This window comes from Pseudoliparis swirei, chromosome 12 (assembly GCF_029220125.1).
Source record: "Pseudoliparis swirei isolate HS2019 ecotype Mariana Trench chromosome 12, NWPU_hadal_v1, whole genome shotgun sequence".
NCBI classification, from domain to species: Eukaryota; Metazoa; Chordata; class Actinopteri; order Perciformes; family Liparidae; genus Pseudoliparis; species Pseudoliparis swirei.
In genome coordinates, this window is record NC_079399.1 from 1029677 (window position 1) to 1042377 (window position 12701).

A 12701-nucleotide genomic window follows, 5' to 3' on the forward strand; every position below is an offset into this window, starting at 1 on the left:
GTTCTTTCCGCGCCAACGCACACCGGAAGTAAACAAAGCTGCGATTTAGACAAGTTCGGCGGGCCGGATTAAAAAGCCTAACGGGCCGGATGTGGCCCGCGGGCCGTAGTTTGCCCGTGTCTGCTCTAAAGTGTCATCTTAGTGGATCCACCTTGTTATTGTTCATGAGCTCTACAACATTTAACTTTTGTCTTTTGTAATTCTTGCATTCAGTTATCAAAAGCACATTTTTGGGAAATTATCAGAATATATTTCTGTAAAAAAAAAAAAAATCCAGCTTGTGATTTTCTTTAAAACTTTGTTGGAAAGTTTTCTCTTAGTTTCCTTGAGGCTGCAGTTCTGCTGCTGGTCAGCAGGTGGCAGCTGTGTCCCTGTTTAAATGAAGTCCAATGTGTCCATGTCTAACATGTTTATAACATGTCTATAACATGTTTAGTCCATGTCTATAACAAGTTTATAACATGTCTATAACATGTTTAGTCCATGTTTATAACATGTTTATAACTTGTCTATAACATGTTTAGTCCATGTTTATAACATGTCTATAACATGTTTAGTCCATGTTTATAACATGTTCATAACACGATCAAACTACTCAGAGAACCAGAGAGGTGGTGGACCCGACCTTCACCCTCGGCTCCGCCAGGATCTCCACCATCGGCCGGGGAACCAGAACCAAGAGGCCCGGTCTGTGTTTTTCATTTCACTGTTATTATTATATGTATTATTAAAGTTATTGTTATAATTATTACACAAGTTATTATTACTTTAAATGTATGAGAGTTATTACTGTTATTATTATTTATGATATATATTATAAATATTGTAAATGATTTTATTAGATGCATTATTATAATTCTATAAATTACTATTAGATTATTTTAATAATAATTCGATGTCATGATTTTTTAATCAATGTATTATAATTTTTATTAAATATATTATTCGAGTTAAATTAAAGTAAATAATGTTTCTGTCTTCATCCACTTCTCAGCTCTGAAGAGTGAAGCAGCAGATTGTTGTGTTCTTGTTGCTAAGCGATGACCTTTGACCTCTGTGTGCTGCAGAGCGCGGCCGCCAGTGGGTGGTGTGTGAGGGCTTCCAGTTCATCCTGAGGAACCAGGCCGATGCGCTGCTGTCTCTGGGAGTCAGCCCCCGGTTCAAGGTCAGCTGGTCTCCTCCTCACGGTCACCTGCCGAGGAGGAGCTGCTGACCGAGCTGTTGTTTCAGGACCAGGTGCTGAGTCACCTGTGGAGAATCTACCTGCAGAAGAGCCGCCAGGCCTACACCAGCAACCCCATGAGGACGGCCCGGTTCAGGGTGGTGAGTCCACTCACCTGGTGGTCGCATGGCTCTTAATATATTTTCATTATTATTATCATTACAATTATTATTATTATTATAATAATTATGGTTATTATCATATTATTCTTCTTCTAATAATTATTATGGTTATTATCATATTCATTATTATTACTAACTATTATTATCTTATTCTTATTATTATGCTTGTTATTGTTATTATGAACATAAAGTGATGACGTCATCATGATGACCTCTCCTCAGCGAGCTCCGGGCTCTGACTCTGACAGCGCCGCCGAGGCGTCCGTCCTCTCGGCCAGCGAGACGGACGCAGACACCAATGCCTCCAGCGCCGCCGGCTCCACCGCAGGTGAGCCCGAATCCATCATCAATACGGCGGCACATCGCGTCCACGGTGGGAAGCGTCGGTGTGCTCGTACGATTGGTTGAGGAGCAGCGTGTGACTTCACAGGGAGCTCCTCTGATTGGTCGCCGTGTTCGGGCTCTCTGGACGCCGCCCACTACCTGACGGATCGCCTGAGGAGGAGCCGACACGATCTGATGAGCATGAAGAAGACTCTGGCCCTGATCCACCTGGCCCTGGTCTGGACCGAGGAGCCGCTGACGCTCAGCGACCTGCTCAGGTAACTCACACCTGCTCAGGTAACTCACACCTGCTCAGGTAACACACACCTGCTCAGGTAACACACACCTGCTCAGGTAACTCACACCTGCTCAGGTAACACACACCTGCTCAGGTAACTCACACCTGCTCAGGTAACTCACACCTGCTCAGGTAACACACACACCTGCTCAGGTAACACACACCTGCTCAGGTAACTCACACCTGCTCAGGTAACTCACACCTGCTCAGGTAACACACACCTGCTCAGGTAACACACCTGCTCAGGTAACACACACCTGCTCAGGTAACTCACACCTGCTCAGGTAACACACACCTGCTCAGGTAACTCACACCTGCTCAGGTAACTCACACCTGCTCAGGTAACTCACACATGCTCAGGTAACTCACACCTGCTCAGGTAACACACACCTGCTCAGGTAACTCACACCTGCTCAGGTAACACACACCTGCTCAGGTAACACACACAACTGTCTGTGGTCTTCAGGCTGGTGAATGAAGGTCACGTCCCGTACCTGAACGCTTACGAGGAGCTTCCTGACGAGATGAGGCTGGAAGGAAAAGACGCTCTCATCTTCAGAGTGGAGGTCAGAATCAACACTGAATCAATACTGAAATCAATACTGAATGAATACTGAAATCAAGATTGAATCAATGCTGAATGAATACTGTGATCAATACTGAATCAATACTGTGATCAATACTGAATCAATACTGAATGAATGCTGTGATCAATACTGAATCAATACTGTGATCAATACTGAATCAATACTGTGATCAATACTGAATCAATACTGTGATCAATACTGAATCAATACTGAATCAATACTGTGATCAATACTGTGATCAATACTGAATCAATACTGTGATCAATACTGTGATCAATACTGAATCAATACTGTGATCAGTCCTGAATCAGTCCTGTGGTCACAGTGTGGCTCAGAGGTGCTTGTTTCGCTCCCCAGAGCATCCCTCCCCACCGGGTGGTGCACCGCGATGCTCGCGCTCTCATCCTGTTCCTGCAGCTTCCTGCTTTTCCTCCAATCAGCCGGCAGAGTCTGTTGCACCCGTCTGCGCTCAGCCTGCGCTACCTGATGGACGCCAATCTGCCCGGTAACACAGCACTGGTACTACTGGTACTACGAGTACTACTGGTACTACGAGTACTACTGGTACTACTGATACTACGAGTACTACTGGTAATACTGGTACTACTGGTACTACGAGTACTACTGGTACTACTGGTACTACTGATACTACGGGTACGACTGGTATTACGAGTACTACTGGTACTACGAGTACTACTGGTACTACTGATACTAGGAGTACGACTGGTACTACGAGTACTACTGGTACTACTGATACTACGAGTACGACTGGTACTACGAGTACGACTGGTACTACGAGTACTACTGGTACTACGAGTACTACTGGTACGACTGATACTACGAGTACGACTGGTACTACGGGTACTACTGGTACTACGAGTACTACTGGTACACTGATGCGACTGGTACTACGAGTACTACTGGTACTACTGGTACTACGAGTACTACTGGTACTACTGATACTACGAGTATGACTGGTACTACGAGTACTACTGGTACTACTGGTACTGGTACTACTACTGGTACTACTGGTACTACTGGTACTACTGGTACTGCTACTGGTACTACTGGTACTACTACTGGTACTACTGGTACTACTGGTACTACTGGTACTACAGGTACTACTGGTACTACTGGTACTACGAGTACTACGAGTACTACTGGTACTACGAGTACGACTGGTACTATGAGTACTACTGGTACTACGAGTACTACTGGTACTATGAGTACTACTGATACTACGAGTACGACTGGTACTACGAGTACTACTGGTACTACTGATACTACGAGAACGACTGGTATTACGAGTACTACTGGTACTACTGATACTACGAGTACTACTGGTACTACGAGTACTACTGGTACTACTGATACTACTGGTACTACTGATACTACGAGGCGACTGGTACACGGTACTGCTGGTACTACTGATACTACGAGCGACTGGTACTACGGTGCTACTGGTACTACTGATACTACGGTACGACTGGTACTCACGGTACTACTGGTACTATGGTACTACTGATACTCACGGTGCGACTGGTACTACGGTACTACTGGTACTACGGTACTACGAGTACGACTGGTACTACGAGTACTACTGGTACTACTGATACTACGAGTACTACTGGTACTACGAGTACTACTGGTACTACTGATACTACTGGTACTACTGATACTACGAGTACGACTGGTACTACGAGTACTACTGGTACTACTGATACTACGAGTACGACTGGTACTACGAGTACTACTGGTACTACGAGTACTACTGGTACTACTGATACTACGAGTATGACTGGTACTACGAGTACTACTGGTACTACGGTACTGCTGGTGCTACGGTACTGCTGGTGCGACTGATACTACGATGCGGCTGGTGCTACGGTACTACTGGTACTACGGTGCACTGGTACTACTGATACTACGACTGGTACCACGGTACTACTGGTACTACGGTACTGCTGGTACTACTGATACTACGAGTGCGACTGGTACTCACGGTACTACTGGTACTACGAGTACTACTGGTACTACGAGTACTACTGGTACGACGAGTACTACTGATACTACGGGTACGACTGGTACCACGGTACTGCTGGGTACTACTGGTACTACTACTGGTACTACTGATGCTACGGTACTGCTGGTACTACTGGTACTGCTGCACCTGGTACTACTGATACTACGGTACGCTGGCACTGCGACTGGTGCGGCAGTACGACTGGTACTACGAGTACTACTGGTACTACTGATACTACGAGTACGACTGGTATTACGAGTACTACTGGTACTACGAGTACTACTGGTACTACTGATACTACGAGTACGACTGGTACTACTGATACTACGAGTACGACTGGTACTACTGATACTACGAGTACGACTGGTACTACTGGTACTACGAGTACTACTGGTACTACTGATACTACGAGTACTACTGGTACTACGAGTACTACGAGTACTACTGGTACTACGAGTACGACTGGTACTACGAGTACTACTGATACTACGAGTATGACTGGTACTACTGATACTACGAGTACTACTGGTACTACTGATACTACGAGAACGACTGGTATTACGAGTACTACTGGTACTACGAGTACTACTGGTACTACTGATACTACGAGTACGACTGGTACTACGAGTACTACTGGTACTACTGATACTACGAGTACTACTGGTACTACGAGTACTACTGGTACTACTGATACTACTGGTACTACTGATACTACGAGTACGACTGGTACTACGAGTACTACTGGTACTACTGATACTACGAGTACTACTGGTACTACGAGTACTACTGGTACTACGGTACTACTGGCACTACTGCTACTACGAGTATGACTGGTACTACGAGGACTACTGGTACTACGTGTACTACTGGTACTACGGTACTGATGCGACTGATACTACGATGCGACTGGTACTACGGTACTACTGGTACTCTGTATGCGACTGGTACTACGAGTACGACTGGTACTACGAGTACTACTGGTACTACGAGTACTACTGGTACTACTGATACTACGAGTACGACTGGTACTACGAGTACTACTGGTACTACTGGTACTACGAGTACTACTGGTACTACTGATACTACGAGTACGACTGGTATTACGAGTACTACTGGTACTACGAGTACTACTGGTACTACTGATACTACGAGTACGACTGGTACTACGAGTACTACTGGTACTACTGATACTACGAGTACTACTGGTACTACGAGTACTACTGGTACTACTGATACTACTGGTACTACTGATACTACGAGTACGACTGGTACTGCTACGGTACTACTGGTACTACTGATACACGGTGCGCTGGTACTACGAGTACTACTGGTACTACGAGTACTACTGGTACTACTGATACTACGAGTATGACTGGTACTACGAGTACTACTGGTACTACGAGTACTACTGGTACTACGAGTACTACTGGTACGACTGATACTACGAGTACGACTGGTACTACGAGTACTACTGGTACTACGAGTACGACTGGTACTACGAGTACTACTGGTACTACGAGTACTACTGGTACTACTGATACTACGAGTACGACTGGTACTACGAGTACTACTGGTACTACGAGTACTACTGGTACTACGAGTACTACTGGTACTACGAGTACTACTGGTACTACGAGTACTACTGGTGCTACGAGTACTACGGGTACGACTGGTACTACGAGTACTGCTGCTAGTCCCTTACCTTGTGGCTCCTCCCCCTAGACGAGCTCCACCCGTGGGTGTGCAGGCTGATGGAGCGCGCTGGTCTGGCGTCTCCAGCGCGCCTCACCTTTCACCGCCGCGTCTTCCCCTTCCTGCCGCGGTACGATGTGCAGGCCGCCGCCCTCGTCATCGTCACCATGAAGCTGCTCTTCGGCCTGGACGACCACACCGAATGGTGAGGCGGCCGACTCGCCCCATTGGTGGGATTCATTTTAAAGCAACAAATCCAGCTGTGATGCACTTCACACATCCACTTCCTGTCTGAGAAACCATTCACACATCCACTTCCTGTCTGAGAAACCATTCACACATCCACTTCCTGTCTGAGAAACCATTCACACATCCACTTCCTGTCTGAGAAACCATTCACACATCCACTTCCTGTCTGAGAAACCATTCACACAACCACTTCCTGTCTGAGAAACCATTCACACAACCACTTCCTGTCTGAGAAACCATTCACACATCCACTTCCTGTCTGAGAAACCATTCACACATCCACTTCCTGTCTGAGAAACCATTCACATCCACTTCCTGTCTGAGAAACCATTCACACATCCACTTCCTGTCTGAGAAACCATTCACACATCCACTTCCTGTCTGAGAAACCATTCACACATCCACTTCCTGTCTGAGAAACCAATCACACATCCACTTCCTGTCATTCACTCCATGAAACCCGTCTTGTCTCTCAGGGACCTGTCCAGCGAGGCCGGAGACCAGGACGCCTCCAGTGAGTCCTGCTCCTCCAGCCTTCAACACAGACCTGGCCCAGGTCCCCAGACCTCCTGAGGACCTGGCCCAGGTCCCCAGACCTCCTGAGGACCTGGCCCAGGTCCCCAGACCTCCTGAGGACCTGGCCCAGGTCTGACCCCGTGTGTTTGTGTGGCAGGAGACCTCCTGAGGACCTGGCCCAGGTCCCCAGACCTCCTGAGGACCTGGCCCAGGTCCCCAGACCTCCTGAGGACCTGGCCCAGGTCTGACCCCGTGTGTTTGTGTGGCAGGAGACCTGTTCAGCCTGAGGAGGTGGTTCAGGGTGGTGCAGTCTCGCCCGAGTCTCTGCAGTCGCAGCAGAGGAGAGACCAGTCTCGTCCCCAGTCGTCCCCAGTCTCGTCCCCAGTCTCGTCCCCGAGTCTCGTCCCCCGAGTCTCGTCCCCGAGTCGCCCCAGTCTCGTCCCCGAGTCCCGGCCCGTGGTCCACCTTAAACCATGTTTATTATCTTTTATTTATTTCTCGAGGCTTTTTATAGTAAAATACATTTGAACTCTTTTTATTTATCATCGTTAAAGATTTTAAAGTATTTATCTTAAAATAATAATAATATGTATGTATATAAAGTATTCATCTCATGATAGTGTGTGTGTATATATGTGTGTCTGTGTGTGTGTGTGTGTGTGTGTCTGTGTGTGTGTGTGTATGTGTGTGTGTGTGTCTGTCTGTGTGTGTCTGTGTGTGTATATGTGTGTGCGTGTATGTGTGTGTGTGTGTCTGTGTGTGTATATGTGTCTGTGTGTGTATATGTGTCTGTGTGTGTGTGTGTGTGTCTGTGTGTGTGTGTGTATATGTGTGTGTGTGTGTGTGTGTGTTGTAGGAAGCAGTGGGCGCCGAAGAAGAAACTTCTTCACACCGACAGCAACAAGAAAAGTGTTGTTGAGAAAAGAAAGAGTGAGAAGGAGATATACTTAAATATATATGTGTGTATGTATATATACATATATAAATACACTACCGTTCAAAAGTTTGGGATCACTTAGAAATGTCTTTATTCTTCAAAGTAAAGCACTGTTTTTTCAATGAAGATAACATTAATCAGAAATACCCTCTCTACATTGTTAATGTGGTAAATGACTCTTCTACCTGTAGGTGAAACGTCTGGTTTCTAATGACATATCTCCAGAGGTGTATAGAGGTCCATTTCATCATCACTCCAGTGTTCTGATGGTACATTGTGTTATCGCCTTAGAAGACTAATGTCTGATTAGAAAACCCTTGCAATTATGTTAGCACAGCTGAAAACAGTTATGCTGGTGATATAAGCTACAACTGGCCTTCCTTTGAGCTTGAAGTTTGTAGAACAAAATTAATACTTCAAATATTAATCATTATTTCTAACCTTGTCAATGTCTTGACTATATTTTATATTCATTTGATAAATAAAAGTGTGATTTTTCATGGAAGACACAAAATTGTCTGGATGACCCCAGACTTTTGAACGGTAGTGTATATATATATACATGTATATATATATATTGAGTGTATATAATCCCTCCCCCCTCAGGGATCGCGGAGCAGGTGCAGCTCTGCTTTGAGAAGCTCTCCTCCCGGCCGGCCGGCAGCGAGCGCTCGGCCCGTCCAGCTTCAGGTTCTGCTGGGGGGGCGGAGCCTCCGACGGACCCAGCCTGCACCACCAGAGGCTGGACGGGGTCCTGAGCCTGAGAGACCACGCCCCCTCCAACGCCTCCTACTGGCACCCAGCGGTCAGAGCCTCCCAGTACGACCCTAAGACCCTCCTCTTCCTGTCATAAGACCCTCCTCTTCCTGTCTTATCGCCTCCTCTTCATGTCCCAAGCCCCTCCTCTTCCTGTCTTATCACCTCTTCCTATCCTAAGACCCTCCTCTTCCTGTCCTGTTTTTTCTGTCATAAGCACAGGATGTGCTCCTCTTCCTCACAGGATGTGCTCCTCCTCTTCCTCACTTGATGTATTCCTCCTCCTCACAGGATGTGCTCCTCCTCTTCCTCCTCACAGGATGTGCTCCTCCTCACAGGATGTGCTCCTCCTCCTCTTCCTCACGGGATGTGCTCCTTTTCCTCACAGGATGTGCTCCTCCTCTTCCTCCTCACAGGATGTGCTCCTCCTCCTCTTCCTCACGGGATGTGCTCCTTTTCCTCACAGGATGTACTCCTCCTCTTCCTCCTCACAGGATGTGCTCCTCTTCCTCACGGGATGTGCTCCTCTTCCTCACTTGATGTATTCCTCCTCCTCTTCCTTACAGGATGTGCTCCTCTTCCTCACGGGATGTGCTCCTCTTCCTCACAGGATGTGCTCCCGGCTGTTCGTGGAGGTGGAGGCGTCGCTGCCCCGGAGCTTCGTCTGGCTGCTCCAGCTTTTCTGCTTCCTGCTGGACGTGAAGCCGGCCTACCTGATGGAGGAGGTGCTGAGGGTGGAGACCAGATTCATCAACAAGGCCAGGAGGACCAGGACCAAGTCCAAGACCAAGTCCAAGACCAAGTCCAAGACCAAGTCCAAGACCAAGTCCAAGTCCAAGACCAGGACCAGGACCAGCGCCCAGAGAGGACGGGCAGCTGGAGAGACGAGATGAAACGGTTTCCCGCCTGTGACCGTCGGTGCATTCAAGGACAATCAGATTTTTATGTTTTGTTGGGGTTAAATCGCTTTGAGTATTTCTTTAGTTCCTGAAAAACATTAAACACACATGTATATATATATATATATATATATATAATACTTTGAGACATTTATTTACATTCTCAGACAAACGTCTCAACATAGTACTTGTACACTGGTATCAGTACTTATACCATAGTACTTGTACACTGGTATCAGTACTGTATCTGAGTATACATACCCACAGAAATATCAAAGTGAATATTTCTCTCTTAAAGTCTCGCGAGATGAAAACGTAAACAAGTCATCTGAGGACGCAGCAAAATAAATCCCTGTCTGGACGCCGGAAGCAACGAGCCGACCGTGAACGCATCGCCGAGCGGACGTGACGGGAGCTACGGCTGCTCTGTAGTATCACCATGGCAACAGCCGCAGCGTGTCCTCACGCGACGTCTGGTGCGCGCGCAGTGTGCAGAGCAGGTTACCATAGCAACTGAGAACAAAGACTTACAACTACGTGTTCGTCCTAACATCGTTCAAAAGTTACAGAACACGAGTACTCTGATCATCCGAGTACTAATACTGCACTTCAAGTAACAAGTACATCATGTACTTGTATTAAGTAAAGTACATCATGTACCTCTGAGAGTAGTACAGTATAAAGTACTACATGTACCTCTGAGTGTAGTACAGTATAAAGTACTACATGTACCTCTGAGTGTAGTACAGTATAAAGTACTACATGTACCTCAGAGGTAGTACAGTTAAACATGGACATACTTAAGTATCGTGAGCGCCGCATGTCGGGGCGAAATTCTCACAAGAACTCCAATAAATGCCCCGACAGATATCCAAACACATTTGGGAGGACTTGACAGAGACAATTTTTTATTATTAAATACTTAATGAAGAAAAAAAGTGTCTCCAGCAAAAAGGGCCCTTTACTCATCCAGGGCAAAAGGGGAGGAGCTTGAGCACCACTAGGACTCTACCTGTGCACGTGCCTACTAGTATCACATACTAGTATCACAGGGTACTAGTATCACAGGGTACTAGTATCACATACTAGTATCACAGGGTACTAGTATCACATACTAGTATCACATACTATTATCACATACTAGTATCACATACTAGTATCACAGGGTACTAGTATCACATACTAGTATCACATACTATTATCACAGGGTACTAGTATCACATACTAGTATCACAGGGTACTAGTATCACATACTAGTATCACATACTATTATCACAGGGTACTAGTATCACATACTAGTATCACAGGGTACTAGTATCACATACTAGTATCACATACTAGTATCACAGGGTACTAGTATCACATACTAGTATCACATACTATTATCACAGGGTACTAGTATCACATACTAGTATCACAGGGTACTAGTATCACATACTATTATCACAGGGTACTAGTATCACATACTAGTATCACAGGGTACTAGTATCACATACTAGTATCACATACTAGTATCACAGGGTACTAGTATCACATACTATTATCACAGGGTACTAGTATCACATACTAGTATCACAGGGTACTAGTATCACATACTAGTATCACAGGGTACTAGTATCACAGGGTACTAGTATCACATACTAGTATCACAGGGTACTAGTATCACAGGGTACTAGTATCACATACTAGTATCACAGGGTACTAGTATCACATACTAGTATCACAGGGTACTAGTATCACATACTAGTATCACAGCGTACTAGTATCACAGGGTACTAGTATCATACTAGTATCACAGGGTACTAGTATCACATACTAGTATCACAGGGTACTAGTATCACATACTAGTATCACAGGGTACTAGTATCACATACTAGTATCACAGGGTACTAGTATCACAGGGTACTAGTATCACATACTAGTATCACAGGGTACTAGTATCACACTAGTTTCACAGGGTACTAGTATATGATACTAGTATCACAGATCACAGAGTACTAGTACACAGAGTACTAGTACACAGAGTATATGTTATTTCTTCTCTCTTTTCTACAGCAGCATGTTGAGCTTATGTGATGACGATGAGGGAGTGAGGACATTCTCCTCTTCATCAAACACTTGAGACACAAAGCTCTTTGTCCTGCTTGGAGACAGGAAGACGTGTCTCCTCTTCCTCCTCCTCCTTCTCTTCCCACTTCTTCTCCTTCTCCTCTTCCTCCTCCTCCTGCTGCAACTTAAAGGGTTAACAACCATAACAAAGGAGCTGCTCGAGAGTGTGTGAGGGAATGGGTGAGGAAGAGGAGGTGCCTTTGTCTGATTCTTCTTCTACTCCATGTTTGTTTGTGTCTAAACATCCAGAGCGCCCCCTCCTCCTCCTCTCCTCCTCCTTCCCCTCTTCATCCCTCCTCCTGCTCCCTCCTCCCTCGTAAAGATGCCCTCATGTCAACCCTCCAGTTTTATTATTCTCTGAAATGGTTTGTGGAGCTCCTCTTCTTCTTCATCTTCGTTGTCCTCTTCCTCCTACTCCTCCTTCTCCTCTTCTTCTTCATCTTCGTTGTCCTCTTCCTCCTCTTCCTCCTCCTCCTCTGTGTTTACATTGGTCCTCGTATACTACAGAATGTCTCAATAAAAAATTAACTTAATGTAAAAACACTTATTATTGTTGTTATTATTTAATTTGTTATTGTTATTATTATTATGATTTAGTTTGTTATTATTATTATATTTATTGTTATTATTTCCTAAAGTTCATTTATATTTGTTATTTCAGCCATAAAACAAAACGGAATCTAAAAACATCAAGAAGTGTTACATCTTTGTTATTCTGTGAAACAATAAAACTAATAAACAAACATAGTTAAATACATATTGTTATATTCCAATAGGTTGAAGCGTAACTTTAGTCATAAAATACATAAATAAAGAAATCAAAATGATGTTATTTATATTATATTTATTTTATTTAGTTTGAACTCCCTTAAACAACAGATCACAATAACGTGTTTTATTGTGTTACATGTTGTTATATTTCTTCACGTTTATCTTGAATCTGCAGCAGCCACGCGCCTCTCTCTCT

The 12701-nt window shown here is 45.1% G+C and overlaps 1 protein-coding gene across 1 annotated transcript in view; it reads left to right on the top strand.

Annotated features, from left to right (window-relative positions):
- The window catches only part of taf1b (TATA box binding protein (Tbp)-associated factor, RNA polymerase I, B), a 14433-nt gene extending 4814 nt beyond the window's left edge, over positions 1–9619 (top strand). The window contains 13 exon segments of the mRNA XM_056428874.1: positions 600–687; positions 1068–1165; positions 1231–1323; positions 1567–1672; positions 1775–1946; positions 2433–2532; positions 2911–3058; positions 6299–6473; positions 6994–7031; positions 7303–7383; positions 8577–8639; positions 8642–8789; positions 9337–9619. Of these exon segments, the coding sequence (XP_056284849.1) occupies positions 600–687; positions 1068–1165; positions 1231–1323; positions 1567–1672; positions 1775–1946; positions 2433–2532; positions 2911–3058; positions 6299–6473; positions 6994–7031; positions 7303–7383; positions 8577–8639; positions 8642–8789; positions 9337–9619 (1593 nt within the window).
- Positions 9620–12701: the final 3082 nt, after the last annotated feature.